Consider the following 15,646-nt stretch of genomic DNA (forward strand, 5'->3'; position numbering starts at 1 on the left):
GACTTGGCCATTCACACACCAGCATGTTAGAGAGGCAACAAGAGGAAGAAGTACTCTTGATCTGGTTATCAGTAATGCGTCCTCCTGCATTAAAGACCTGCAGGAAAAAGACCCACCAGGTGGCAGTAATCATAGTGTAATTATGTGAAATTTACTTAAAGACATAACTACTACTGTCAAGGGTAAAGAAAAAGACTATTCCTTTTGTAATGGTGATCACAGTGTCCTAGACAGCTTTTAAGTTCTATGCAGTGGGACCAACTGATGGTGTTACAAACTGCAAATTCTAAATGGGAAGCATTTGGGGAAATAGCCATTGAAGCTACTAGACTTTTCATACCAAGAAACACTATTCAAGGCTTAGCCCTAAATAGATGTTGGATGAACTGATGAGACTTGTGGCAGATGAGAAAAATGCATGGTATGCATATAAATTATCAGATGATACAAAAGCCTATGGTAGATATAAACTAGTCTGCAATCCAGTCACTAAGGAATTTAGCATTAGCATTAGTAGAGGCATATGATGCAAGAAAGCAAGCTTATTCAGCATCAGCCAAAAAAAAAAAAAAAAAAACACACCACTCCCATTTCACCCCTCCGTTCGTTCGAAATACCTGTCCAGTTGAGCCTTAAATTTGTTTAGGCTATCAACTTCAACAAAAAGTGACGGAAGTCGGTTCCACCAACCAACCACCCGCTGGCCAAAGGCAAATTTCCGCACATCTATCACACATATATTTAGGCAACCTAAGGTAGATTATAAGTGTCTGGAAAAGAATGCAAAAAGCAGTAGTAAAGACTTCTTTGCTACTTTGATGGTTTAATTGTTAATGACCTTGCTCAGGTTGCTGACAAACTGAATAGGTATTTAGCATCTACATTTACACATATTTACACATTTTGACATCCCTTTTGGGAAAGGGATGTCAAAAGTTTATGAAACTCTAACAAGCAGCTAAATGATTTTGTAATAACTGAAAGGAAAGTGGAAGAAATATTGTTGAAGCTAAACATAAGAAAAGCACCCAGAGTGGATGGGATCTATCCAATTATAGCAAAGGAAGCAACCAAACCCTTAGCCATAATTCTGAGAGCATCCCAAGGGGAAGTTCCAATGGGCTGGAGATGTGCAAATGTATCCCAATTCACAAAGGGAATCATCAAAGGGTGACATGGGTAATTATAGACCTATTATTAGCTTAACATCTGTTCCAGGAAGAATAATGGAGTCATTGGTTATATAAGTAATGCAGGACCACCTATACAAGAATGTAATTATATTGCAGTCACAGCATGGATTTGTTAAAGGGTGGTCTTGCCTCACCAATCTGACTGATTACTATGATGCAGGAACAAAGAAACTGAATGCTATCATATCATATGCCTGGATTTCGGGAAGGCTTTTGATACTGTTGCGCATAAAAGATTGCTGTACAAACTGAAGCAATGTAGTATTAAGGGCAAGTAAATGCTATGGATAAAACGATGGCTGAGTGGAAGAAGACAGAGTGGTTATCAGTGGCACACCTCTTTGTGTACTAACTAGTGTGAACTTATTAGTGGAATTCCACAGGATCCAGTGCTGGATCCATTGTTGTTTTCTGTATTTATTAATAATATTGATGATGGTATACATCAAGTTTAATGTCCTAGTTAGCAGATAATAAAAGGTTAACAGGGAGGTTACTGACAGTAATGAAAATATGCTGCTATGACAAGATCTAGAAAAATTAAGTAGATGGGCTGAGAAATGACAAATACAGTTTAAAAAAAAAATTATTATTATTATTAACCATATGGTGCAAGGAAGTCTGAGGCTTATGTTGCCCCAGCCAAAAAAAAAAAAAAAAAATTCTGAATTACCATGAGAGAGAGAGAGAGAGAGAGAAGGGAATCACCAAGAAAGAGAAGAATGATGATATCCAGCTCAGGACCCTAGGTGTGCCAAGCCCATACTCACTAGATGTGAGCCCCTTAGCACATTCTTTCACAGTATGGGCAAGGTAGTCCCAATGCAGTGTCAATGATATGAAAATTATTGAGGTAAAAATAAGGATAAAGCAAAAAAAATATATAATTTAACATTGACAAATGCAAAGTACTGCATATGGGTAGCAGTAATCCCAGAGTAACATACCAACTCTGTGGTACTACACTTAGGGTAATGGACATGAAAAGGACCTGATGGTAATTGTGCAGTCAGATATGAAGTTCTCTGAGCACTGCAGGCAGGCTGCCAGGACAGCTCATGGAAGTCTGAGGCTAAATGTTACCCTTTCTTACTCAGGAAGGCCTCCATTCTGCAAATTACAGTTTCTGGAGACTAGGCACCTGCAAGGAGATCTGATCAACTTCTGATCTTTGTGGAAGTGGGTCGTTTGAATAAATTCAAGGAAGAACTAGACAAATTCTTGGAGGGTGGGTAGTTTTTTTTTTTTTTGGTTAATGCTTTATAAGCTTTCCTTCTTGTATCTTTTTCTATTACTAATACTTCCTCAGCCAATAATATTAACTGGACATAACAACCACCCCATGAACTTGGTACCAATACCCATCACAGGACAGGAAAGAAACCCATAATTGGAAGAAAGACAAAGACAATAATAATATTAAAATAAAATAAATATTTTGGGTGACTAGCCTTCCAGCAGTGGTTCTACAAATTGTAAAACATTTATTTTGTTGTTATAACAGACTTGTTTCTAAAATTGTCATTTATTATTAGTTGACTTATGCCTTTGTTTGATAGCAGTCATACTTGTGTTTGAAATGGCTTGTTAACAGAACCCAAAGTAGGTTCAAAAACGTAGATACTACTGTCATTAAACTAACTGTTGCTTTCAAATTAAGGATGAATTTAATTTAAATTACATTAAAACTATATTAATTTAATTTGTCATTTATTAATTAAAATTATTTTCACTAATGTACAAATTATTTTCAGTAATGTATTTTCACTTATTTTGTTATCTTCAACAAAAGCCATATTTTAAATGAAGCTTGAAATTCCTTACAATCATAATCAAAAGTCAGTTATATTTTTATGTGACTCAGCATATCAATGAATACAATGGCTTTTTCTTGGTGTGAATTAAAGCTATAACTCCATCTACTAGACCTTTGGTTAATTCAATTTTAAAAATAAAATAAATTTTAAAATTTCCTTGATATAAGTTAGCAATATGATAAACAATGTTATTCCAACAGTTCTTTTCAGTTAGGAGAGGTTTTATAATAGCTTTCTTGCACCATTCATCAAAGTAATATTTTAAGGAGTGATTAACATTTAGTTAATAATGCAAGACAATTCTTTGATAGAATAAAAAGATATTAATTACATAGCAAATCACCTAAACACACATAAATGTATGTTTAGCCCATTCTTTCCTCTTCTTATACTTTCATTTCGTCATGCAAAAATACATATTACAATCAAAAAAATTCTTGGACACACATTAAATGTAACTAAACCAAGATGCAGCCACTCTCAAATTTTCTCCTTTGTCAGTAATGCACTTTTGCCACCATTGGTACAATTTCTGATAGCAGTTCTGGAACTATACTGACTGGGGTAGCATCTTTAGTTGCATCAATAGCCTACTCTTCATTGTGCAAGTGTCAGCTTAGTAAATATTTTCATTTTCAGGGAAAAAAATGGCAAGATGAGAGGTCAGGTGAGTACTGGAGATGTGCAAACATGACAATATTTTGTTTGGAGATCTCTTGTTGAATAACATGTGGTGGGTGTGTTGTTATTGTGCAACAACTTCTAATCTTTTCCTGCCCACTATTCTGCATGCTTTTGTTGAATACAATTTGAATACCTCTCATAGCTAGTGCAATACCTGTAGTTACCTTTCCTTATTCCCAGCAGCACCTTGAGGAATGAATTCATTGTGTACAGTACCATAATGGTTAAAAAATGCTAACATCATTTTCCTTTTAAACCTCTTTCTGCCAAATCAATGATTCACACTGTTTGTGGGTCATAGAAAAAACAGCAAGTCTTGTTCCCAGCAATGATGGACTTTAGAAACAATGAGTCATTATCAGATGCCATTATTGTTATTGTTTGTTATTTGGTTTTAAGGCCATATTGCTCCGGGATATGCGGTGATCATTCCCTGACCTTTCCGCATCCTCCGTATTTGGTGGTGACGGGCTCGAACCCCGGTCTAATCAAGAAGCGTGTGCTACGCACTGCTGCTCCTTCCCACCTGGCTAGATGCCATTATGAGATTGCTACAAATTGTCATCCATTCATTGCATGGATCATCAGTAAGCGTCTGAGGCAATGCATGCCGGGATCAATCATTTATGCAGTAGGAACAGTTGAGTCGTCCAAGCACAGCCATCATAAAATATAAAAAAAAAAAACATTTGAAAAAAAGGGAGTGCATTTTGACATTGGTAGCATCAAAATATTAAAGCAATTCAGTGTGTATGGGAATGTCAATATGGATACAAAGGTATCTATGCATTTAACAATAACCTTCCTCCATTGGAAGAACATGGAATGATTCACAATGTTACTAAGGAAAGCCGAGAGGGGAAAAGAAATCATGAAGTCACGAAAAATCCAGGCCATTAAAAATGCTTAAGGTCTTCACCAAAGTCAACAAAAATTGTTCCTCAGAACTGCACTCGAGTCAGTTGAGCATTACGAAAATCTCAAAGGAGAAAGTTCAAATTTTTTATACCTCAGCTGATTCAGGAAGACAATTCTAATCAATATAGATGCATAATTCTGCAAATGGTACTGTCAGAAGAACAATGTGGCTGGTGATTTTCAGGATGCAATCATATAGTCAAATGAAGCAACATTCAAATTAAATGGTCATTTGAATTATTACAACTGTTTATTGGGCTAGTGCCATGTCTTCCATGGCAGTATTGCAAAATACATCACTGTCTGAAATTATCTGGAGAGCTTTGGGTTTCCATTAGCAACTGGAGGAATTTCTAAAATTCTCTTTATTTGAGGCTATAGTTACCTGATAAAACAGGAAAAGGATTTCCTTGTGAATTATTCAGAGGGTAAAAAAAAAAAAGAGATGTAAAAAAAAGAGAGAGATGTCAGGTAGGCAGTAATTTGTCTGGAGAGTCCTTTTACAGCCTATACAACATGCAAATTGACCCACAACCACAAGCTTCTATAGAAAAACAAACATTAAATAAGAGCAACAAGCTCCAGTGTGATTAAAGTAATAATATGTTTTACTTGTTTTATTTGTGTCAGCAAACTTCCTCACCACACCCAAAGAAAGAGGACCTGCCAGGGATGTGTGTGTAGCTGCAACTCACCTCTTGTGGGAAAATTGTACCTTACAAATTTAATGATATTGTTACTTGGCAGTTATCTTGAATTGTTAATGAATGATGAAGTTCCTGCAATAAGAAATGTTTCTGAATATATTAGTGTACTTTCAACAGCATAGTGCACCTCCACATTTTCATTTCAATGTCTGTGCCTATCTGGATGGCAAATTTCCTTAATGGATAAGCTGCAAGGAAAATCATCATCATGAATTTGGTCTGGCTTAGGTCTTTTAAGATCTGTTCCATTGTAGCTCTTGGAGGCAGAAGTGGCTCCAGGTCTATAAGCACCCCGTGCAAGAGTTTTTTTGGTGCGCCCTCTCCGACTTGAAATTTACAGCAAATCAGTGAATTTTGCACTCCCTAAATTTTGGTGCCCTGTTCGGGAGAACCACTCAATCGTACCTTAAATACATATCCAGCCCTGCTTGGAGGTAATCTTGATCTCACCATCATTGTCTTAGTTGCCCCATATCTCTCTTGCCTGTCACTTTGTAGTTAAATGCTAATTTTGGGATTTGGTTTGGGTTCATTCTTTCTATGTGATTGATCCATTTTTTCTAATACTGTTTTATGTCATTTACTATATTATCTACTTTTAATTTCTCATGAATATTTGAATTTCTTTGATGGTCTAGCCTTGTAAAGCCTAATAATGGTCATAATAATCTAATTTGTGCTGCTTCTAGTTTTTTTGTGCATCTTTCTTATTTATCACCCAAGTCTCATAACTGTAGAAGAAGGCTGATTTTGAAGTGACGTTGTGCAATCACAATTTTGTTTCCGTTGTCTCCAATAATTTGTTTTCCGAAGTGGCGTTTAATCATTCCATTCATTTTATTATATTTTTGTAGTTTAGTGTGAATGTCTTTCCTTTCATTTGATATTAAATTTACCAAATTGGTTAAATCTGATATTTGTTCTATTATTTTGACTCTTTATATATTCTTTCCACATAATCCCATTGATTTTGTTTTTTAGGTGGAGATCTTCATCGCATACTTTTTGCTTATTTTATTCAGTTCATTAACTGCTATCTAGTTCATTTTCCAATTTTGCAAATACAACTTGACCGTCAGCTTATAATATAGTTTGAATTTTATTCCTGTTCAATTATATTCTGTTGTTAACTGTGTTTCCATTATTTAATAATTTTATTGATGTAAATATAAAACAAATTTGGTGATAGTCCACATCCTTGTTTGACTCCTTTATTGGTGTTAATTGGGTGTAATAGTTGGCCATTAGAGTATTTTATGCAAACTTTTGAGTTTTATATAGCTTTTTATCGCTTTCCAGAGTTGGGTTGAGATATTTTCTTCATGCAAAATCAGCCCAAGTTTTTCTCGGTTTACATTGTCATATGCTTTTTCATAATCAATAAGCAGCAGAAATGTTGATAGGTTAAATTCTCTTCTTTTCTCCAAAATTTGTTGTAATATGAAAATGGCTTCTAATGTACTTCTTCCTTTTCTGAACCCACATTGTTGTTCTTCTAAAAATTGTTCACTATATTTATGAAGTTTATTCTTTAGTATATTAGAGTATAGCCTTGATGAAGTTGATAGCAGTGTTATTTCTCTGTAGTTGTTAGGGTTATTTCTGTAGCCTTTTTTGTGTAAATTGATTACTATTCCTGTTTCCCAATCTTTGGGTAACTGCTGCTTATGCCACATGATGTTAAATAATTTTATTTTTCTGTAATGTGCCATTTTTGATTTTTGTAGTATTAAATCTAATTCATCCATTGTTATATTTCTCTACTTTTGGTTACCACAGATTCATCTTCCCATTCCCTAGTTCCAGGACTATACCATAGTTTGGAATAATGTTTCTTCCATTCTGCTTGAGAAATGGAGTTGGTTTTTATTTGATCATTTGTGTCTAGTTGTAATTTCTTAAAAATTTTGAAACCTCTTCTCTGTGGGCCCGTGATATCATGTTCTAAGGATTTAACTAATTTTTCCCAGTCATCTCATCAGATTTTCTGGTTAGCTTTCTGACTTCTACTGTAAGCTTTTTATATTTATTGTTTCAGAGGAAGATGCAAGGAAAAATGCTTTTTAATACTGCATGGTCACCAGACCTCACTCACCTAGATGTTTTTTGCATGGAGATATCTGAAAGATAAATTGCACACTCAATACACCATATAGCATTGCAGGATTTGTGAATGATGATACAAGATGAAGCAGGCAAAACTACAGCTGACATACACAGCACTGTATATTGGGCTGTTAAGAAATTATGCTATTCATGTATGCATATGCATGCTGGTAGTATTTAGTAATTATTAGTACAGTCGGTCCTTGTATAACACAGTAGTTGTGTTCCTAGAAACCCTCATACAATGCAAAATCATGCAATGCAAATAACAGGCCTTATGGGAAAAATAGGATAAGGTGCCAACCACCCAAGATTGAACACACATTTGTAACCAAAACATTATCAAAAGCAATAAATAATCATAATAAAATATGTAAGTGTATTATTATGATTTTTACGTAATAAAATATTGCTAATGCTTTTGCTTTTATCGTAAGCAAACTTGTTCCTGATCTCTTCTTTGTTTGATCTTCCATCCAAACAAATAACAGACGTTCCATCTCTTCCAATTGTGTCTTGATCTAATGTAAAGACATTAGATCAAGACACTTGGAACACTTTTTGAGTTGTTCCTGCTATAAAAGTTGCTGTTATTTTCTCTGCATTCTTTCTAATTGTTCTCAGCAGTTAGGTTATGTTATTTCCTAACCTAACCTTAAAGGTTAAGTTAGCAAATGAATTAGGTGTCCTAAAATTTTATTTTCCTGAATTTAGGTTTCCTAACTGTTAATTGTTAGGTTTCCTAACTTCATCTGTCACACTGACATGTCAATCAATATATCGTTCTTGACTTCTACTGCAACTACCTACCAATAGCACGCACCATCTGGTTTTTCCCGAGAATGCAGGGAGAAACTGGGTAGTGGCAAACCAGTTTGTCCGGCAAGTTTCTATAGTTTGCCATGGTTCTCATGTTGGCTTTCTTTACCTTAGCCGCTTTTCTTTTTCTCTTTGAACCTGCAGTATCCTCACCAGCATGCTTACTTTTCATATCATTCAAGTATTTTACTCATTTTTAGGGAATAAAGCACAATTAAAATATAAAAAAAAACAAAAATGAGGAGGCACGTTTGATACACACAAACAAAGCAGCACACGAGTAGCAACTGAGTAAACAACACAGTAAGTGTTGCATTTAGCTGTTGTGATTCCGCTGTGCCTGACTGACATTTCTTGTAAACACAAAGCCTAATTGTGCATAAGCAAATTCGGTTCGTTTTATATGTGACATTGTTCCCCTATTTATAAATCGTGTATGATCAAATTCGTGTAGTGTAAACGCGTATTATATGAGGACCGACTGTATTTTCCATACCAATAATCAATACTAGGGCAAGGAAGCTGCTAGGCTTTTGCTGGACCAACAAAATAAAATAACAATAATATTAAAAACCCTATTTATGTGTTTCCTTCCATGTAGAAGCCAATCCCACTACCTTTTTGAATTTCCCCACGTTGTCAACCTCAACTACCCATGGAGGTAACTTATTTGCGAAATTAACAACTTTCTGGCTAAAAGAAAATCTTCTACAAACCAATCTAAACTTTTCCCTTGTAATTTGAATTTATGCCCTTGGTTCTAGTATCATTTATAACCATTAAAATTTCATTTTTGCCACTGTGCTATCTCCTCACAGCATCTTATAAACTTTAATGGGATCCCTCTCTAAGGTCCTAGTTGCCAAGCTCCATAGCCTACATATATTAGAAGTCTTTCCTCATATCAGTGCCAATTTAACAAAGTGCATAACTCATCTTCAAAACTTTTATGAAAAGCTTGATATCTTTTGCTAGATGTGGTCTCCAAACTTGGATACAATACTCCAAGTGTGGTCTCATCATTGCCTTACACACACAATGGGATTATGACCTCCTATCTTTATAATCAATTGTTCAATAAATCATCATTACGTCACCATGGGTCCTCCTTGCCACTTGTCTGCCTAGATAGTACCCCCCCATTTCTCTCTCTCCTTCTCATCCTCTACAGTCTTTAACTAAACTCCTTCTAAAATACAAGCATCAAAAAAATTAACTACCCTGGTAAGAAAGAAAGGAGAAAAGAGCCTGCAGTCCAAGAATCTCAAAAAAAAAAAAAAAAAAAAAAAGTGGAAACCTAATTTGAGAAAACTTGTAAAATTTTGTGTGACGCTGAACCTACATAGGTTAGGGAGTAGAATTAACAGAAGAAACAGAAGAATTAACAGGGTAGTTAATTTTTTTGATGCTTGTATTTTAGGAGGAGTTTAGTTAAAGACTGTAGAGGATGAGAAGGAGAGAGAGAGAAATGGGGGGGGGATACTATCTAGGCAGACAAGTGGCAAGGAGGACCCATGGTGACATAATGATGATTTATTGGAAAGGGTGGAAAAAGAGAAATATATTTTTTGAAAACTTTCTTACAATTTACTATATTCTCAATAAATACATTATTTGTACAGGTATTTCTGTCATAAATGCATACCTTGTTCTTCATAAAAATATGGAACTCCAAGTGCAGCTAAATAGTCTTTAAGAGGACTGGGATCATACGAGAGGCTTTTCGGATCAACTGTCATAGCTCCAAGAGTAAAATTGATATTCTGAACAAACAAAACCATATAAGGGATGACAATTAAAGTTCTCTCCAAACTACTATTATAATAACTAGGGAGAAGGATAAATACAATTTTAATATATATACAAATTTGTATATATATATAACTGATATTAAATCAAAATTAATGCCAGTAGCATGGCAAAACTGTTGAGCAAAAAATAATAAATTAAACATAAATTAAGAGACTATCATAATGATTAATCAACAGGGAAGGAAAAGAAAAGGTAAGACTAAAAATTGTAACAGAAAATTTCCAAATAAATTTGGAAAATCCAATTCAAATAATAAATCAATTTTAAAATTTAGAGCCAATTACATAAGAATTTGGTGGCATCCCCCTCGTAAGGTGCCAGTTCCAAATTATGTGAAATATCGCAAATAGAGACTAAACTAACTACAATTAATGCTGTGCCTGTACCGGCATCTATAGTATTTTATTTGTCTATATAAACTGGTTAAGCTTACATTGTCAGTGGGTGGCTCTGTGCTGGAGTGCTAGTCTGTCTGTTCTATATTTTTATTTTTTGCTGCATAAGGACCACCGCTATTCAAATTCTCTGCATTGGCGGTTCGATTAGGGGATCGGGTGGCATCTGATCCTTCGATCAGTTCGCCTTTGCAACGATTTGTCTAGCGATTCCCTGACCTTGTGGTCAGGGAATTGCTGACCACAAGGTCAGGGAACATTATTGAACCTTGTAGTCCTCTGTTGATATGGGGCATAATGGTCAGTCCATTTTTGTTATTTCGGTTTTATTTTATTTTATTGTAGTTAGTTTAGTCTCTATTTGTGATATTTCATTTAATTCAGAACTGGCAACTTACGAGGGGGGGGTGCCACAATTCTTATGTAATTGGCTCTAAATTTTAAAATTGATTTATTATTTTGAATTGGATTTTCTAAATTTATTTGGAGATTTTCTGCTACAATTTTTAGTCTTACCTTTTCTTTTCCTTCCCTGTTGATTATTATGTTTAATTTATTATTTTTCACTCAACAGTTTTTCCATGCCACTGGCATTAATTTTGATTTAATATCAGTTATACATTGGGCATCATGTGGAGGAATGTGCATTTTTCTGCCTCTAATGATAGCTTTATATTTATTTTCTTATTATATTTTGTACCATTTTTTAACTACTTCATTATGCTAATATATGTATGTATTTACACACACACAACACACACACACACACACACAGAGAGAGAGAGAGAGAGAGAGAGAGAGAGAGAGAGAGAGAGAGAGAGAGAGAGAGAGAGAGAGAGAGAGAGATTTAGGACCTAAGAACAATAAAAAAAAGTTTGTGTAAACATAGGTCTAATTTTGCCTTGTTTCTGAGTTACAGTCATTTTTGTGTTCCAGCAACTATCTGCTTATGTTTACAGGAAATGCTCAAAATGATCACTGTGAGCCTGAATACAAACCTGCAAATGCCTCATCATAGATCTCCTGCACTCAAAAGTTCCAAATGTCTGTCTGAGAGCCAACTATGCTAACTCAGTTTGTGGAAAGAATTGCTGGAACACAAAAATGGCTGCAACTCAGAAACAAGGTTAAATCAGACCTATGTTTACATGAACTTTTTTTGTTTTTAGGTCCTAAATCCATCCCTGAAGTGGGTTCCACATGTTACGATACATCCTTCACACACACAGTCTGATCAAAACATTATGACTACTTTGTTTTAGCAATCAGACATTCTTTCCCCACCTGGTGGCACGCACACACTGTGTCTGATAAAAACATTATGACCACTTTGTTTTAGCAATCAGACATTCCTTCCCCACCTAGTGGCATGTGTGTCATGGTGAGAACCAGTAAATGTGATACTGCAGACCTGCAGAATGCAGTCCATACAAAGTACTTGCTAACATGGACAAGGGACATGATCTGATGAATTTCAAATAATTGATAACTGTTAGGTACTGGTTGAAAGGTGGAAGTATTACAAAAACTGCAAATCTTGTTTGTGGAGTGCTGTAGTTAAGGTGTTCCAAGAGTGGATGGATAGTGGACAGAGCAGCCATCACCAAGCCAATGGAAAGTGCTCACACCTCATTGATGGTTGTAGTGAATATATGCTGTCCTGCCTTCTGCAAGGCCGATAGACAGAAAATGGTGGAACAACTGATCCTGGACTTTAAGCAGGGGATGAACAGTGGTGTCTTCAAGACCAATGAAATCTCCACCACATGGGCCAGTGGAGTAGGTGCCCAGTCAAGGTACCCATGCTTACAGCCATCCATTGTCAATGATGCCTGAAGTATGCACCTGAACAGCATAATTGAGGCAATGGCGAATGGAAAAAGTTGCCTTTTCTGACAAATGTCTCCTGCTATGCCATGTGGGTGGTAGAAGGAGGGTATGGTGACAAACTGCAACATCACTCCAACATCCTGGTCCAACAGAAACAGGCAGATGACAGCAGTGTTTTGGTATGAGGGATGTCTCTGGGCCCTTGTACCCCTACACTGCACTCTGAATGCTGAAAACTACATATCCACTGTGGCTGATCAGGTACACTCCTTCATGGTGACTGCCTTCCCACATGGCACCAGTGGGTTCCAGCAGGATAACATACCCTGCTATACTGCCAGTATTGTTCAAGAGTGGTTTGCCGAACACATGAAGGTGATTTCTAGGTGCTACTTGGCTGCTGAATTCACTGGATATGAATCCCATAGAATATCTTTGGGTTTATGTGAATTGAGAGAACGGCTGTTTCAATCCACCACTACAGACTATCACATCTACAGAATGCAATCCCAGCAACTTGGTACAACATACCGCCTGCAAAGTTTTCAGAGGCTTTATAGAGGCCATTCCTCACTGTGTACTGCCAGCAAGAGGACATACCCACTATTAAGTAGGTGGTCATAATGTTTTGACTGAACAGCATATACCATTTATTAAAAATGAAGAAAAAGCATACTGAATTTTACATATAGAGTGATGACCTTTGGTATCCAGACATTATCTCTGGATAATTGTCTGGATACCAAAGGTCATCACTCTATACGTAAAATTACTACCATCACAATGATGGTAGTTTGGGGTAATATTATTAAGTTGAATGCGCTCTTTTCAACGACAGACAATCTGCATCTCTTGTAGAAATTTATACATTTTGCAACTACCTCCAGACCTGTGGATATCAGAAAAAAATTTAAATTGAAAAATTGCAGATATATGATAATGGACATTACTCCGAATTCCATTTTTCTGTCAAGGGGAAGCTTTGTTCACAGAAACAGTTTGGGCTTAACTCACTTCAGAAATGATATTTTCCACAACCTAAAATTACTAATTTCATTTGTAATATGAATAAAAACACCAATGAAGTGAATATTCTATATATTTTGCGATTAAAAATTAAGAGACTATCATTAATCTGTCTCAAGACTCACTGGTCTACCATCTGTTCCAGGGAAATTAATGGAGGCACTGCTTAAAGAAGCACTGCAGGATCATCTAGACAAGACTTCAGTTATAGCTCGAACACAGCATGGGTTTGTTAAGGGGAAGACTTGTCTGACCAATTTGATTGGATACTATGATGTGGTCACAAAGCAACTGGATGCAGGGAATAACTTTGATATTATATACTTGGATCTTAGAAAGGCTTTTGATACTGTTGCACATGGAAGACTGCTGCACAAATTGGAGCAGTGTGGCATTGGAGGAATATTGCTGCTATGGATAAAGGAATGGTTGAGTGGGAGAAGACAAAGAGTGGTAATCAATGAACACTGCTCTTCATGAACTAATGTTATTAGTGGAGTCCCTCAGGGTTCAGTGTTGGGTCCATTGTTGTTTTATGTATTTATAAATGATACTGATGATGGTATATCAGGCTTAATGTCCAAGTTTGCAGACGATACGAAGGTTGGCAGAGTTGTTAATGACACTAATGGCAGTATGCTGCTGCTGCAACAGGATCTAGAAAAGTTGAGCAGATGGGCTAAGAAGTGGCAAATGAAGTTTAACATTGACAAAAGTAAAGTACTACATATGGGAAGCAGTAACCCCAGAGTAAAGTATCAACTCTGTGGTACTACATTGACAGTAGTAGAGAACGAAAAGGATCTGGGGATAATTGTGCAGGCAGATATGAAGTTTTGCGAGCAGTGCAGATGGTCTGTAAGAGTAGCTCAATGGTGTCTTGTCAATGATATACAGGATTTTTTCTAGCAGGGATAAAGAGGTGATTATCCTCTTGTATAAGGCGATGGTCAGGACACACCTTGAGTACTGTATACTGGTCTGGAGGCCTCATTTTAAGAAGGATGTTGGAGCTGTTGGAACAAGTACAGAGAAGGGCAACAAGATTAGTGAATGGAACAAAGGGTTGCTCTTACGAAAAAAGGCTTAAGTTTTGCAAATTACAGTGTCTGGAGACTAGGCACCGGTGAGGTGATCATCCCATCATGCTCAATGCTAATAGGATCCTTCTTCTTGCTCAGAATGATCAGCTGAGAGGGCATAAATTCAAATTGAGGAAAGACAGATGTAGGATAGATGTGCAGAAGTTTGCCTTTAGCCAACGGATAGTTGATTGGTGGAACAGACTTCCATCTTTTGTCGTGGGAAGTTGATAGCCTAAATAAATTTAAGGCTGAGCTGGACAGGCATTTGGAACGAATGGAGGGGAAATGGGAGGGGTTTTTTTTGGCTGATTCTGCATAAGCTTGCTTTCTTGCATCGTGTGCCTCTACTAATGCTAATGGTCTCTTGTCAGATGGCAGGTGGCTTAGATTAGCAACTTTGTGCCAAAATGGGGAATAATGTAATGAGTCTAAATGAGTAACTTGGCTAATTGTTTAGGCTCATGTCATTCTGGAGTAATTATGTTTTCTTTGTGTTTAAATTATTGATTATTTTGGAAGGAAGAGGTAAAAAAAAAAAAAAGAAAAAAGCAGCACATGAAATATCCAGTTTGGGTAACAAAAACATTTATTAGTATTAGTGTTGCAATGGCCAAAGGATGCAAAGAAGCAAACTGCATCATCGGTTGTTCTATTCATTTGTGCGCAATTTGGAGTAGAAGCATAAATGTACCACTTATGAAGCAGAATGGAATTCAGGCTAGTATAGGAGGTGGTTGTTGGTTTTATAATGTATCAACATCTTAAGCCGTATTATGTCTGTACAATTATGTGTACACAAGCTGATATTGCATGTTGTGCATACTGAAAAACCCAGAATAACTCATGGGGAAAATCATACTCCTGGTATCTGAAATTGCCTTCCAAGTTAGACCAAAATCTCTCACCAAATCATTTCACCCATTTTGTGTGAATTTTTGTAGTCCATATATATTTTCACACTGAGATTCATCACCATACACACTATGTTCAGAATCTGATGATAAAACTGTATTGAGTGTTTCTGTTGGAGGAATTTTAGGCAGATCAGGTCCATGTGCAATGGGTCTTATAGCAGATAGTAAATATCCTTTTTAATTTAGTGTTACAGCCCTGCAATTTAGACATGCAGAAATAGCAATCAACTCCATGGTTTCTCATTTCACACCACATCACAGAAATAACATATAGCAGGCACTTTTTTTTACCTTAACTCTGTTTTCTCAAACTGTTCGACACAACTGTGGGAAAATTACC

General features: G+C 36.2%; 1 protein-coding gene across 1 annotated transcript in view; it reads right to left on the bottom strand.

The window, feature by feature from the left end:
- The window catches only part of LOC150088026 (uncharacterized), a 276,978-nt gene that overhangs the window by 83,283 nt on the left and 178,049 nt on the right, over nt 1-15,646 (bottom strand). The window contains exon 16 of the mRNA XM_090369988.1: nt 9,890-10,007. Coding sequence (XP_090226114.1) covers nt 9,890-10,007 — 118 coding nt within the window. The remainder of the gene's footprint in view (nt 1-9,889; nt 10,008-15,646) is intronic.

This window comes from Mastigoproctus giganteus, chromosome 3 (assembly GCF_048544385.1).
Source record: "Mastigoproctus giganteus isolate SK-2022 chromosome 3, ASM4854438v1, whole genome shotgun sequence".
Classification (NCBI taxonomy): Eukaryota; Metazoa; Arthropoda; class Arachnida; order Uropygi; family Thelyphonidae; genus Mastigoproctus; species Mastigoproctus giganteus.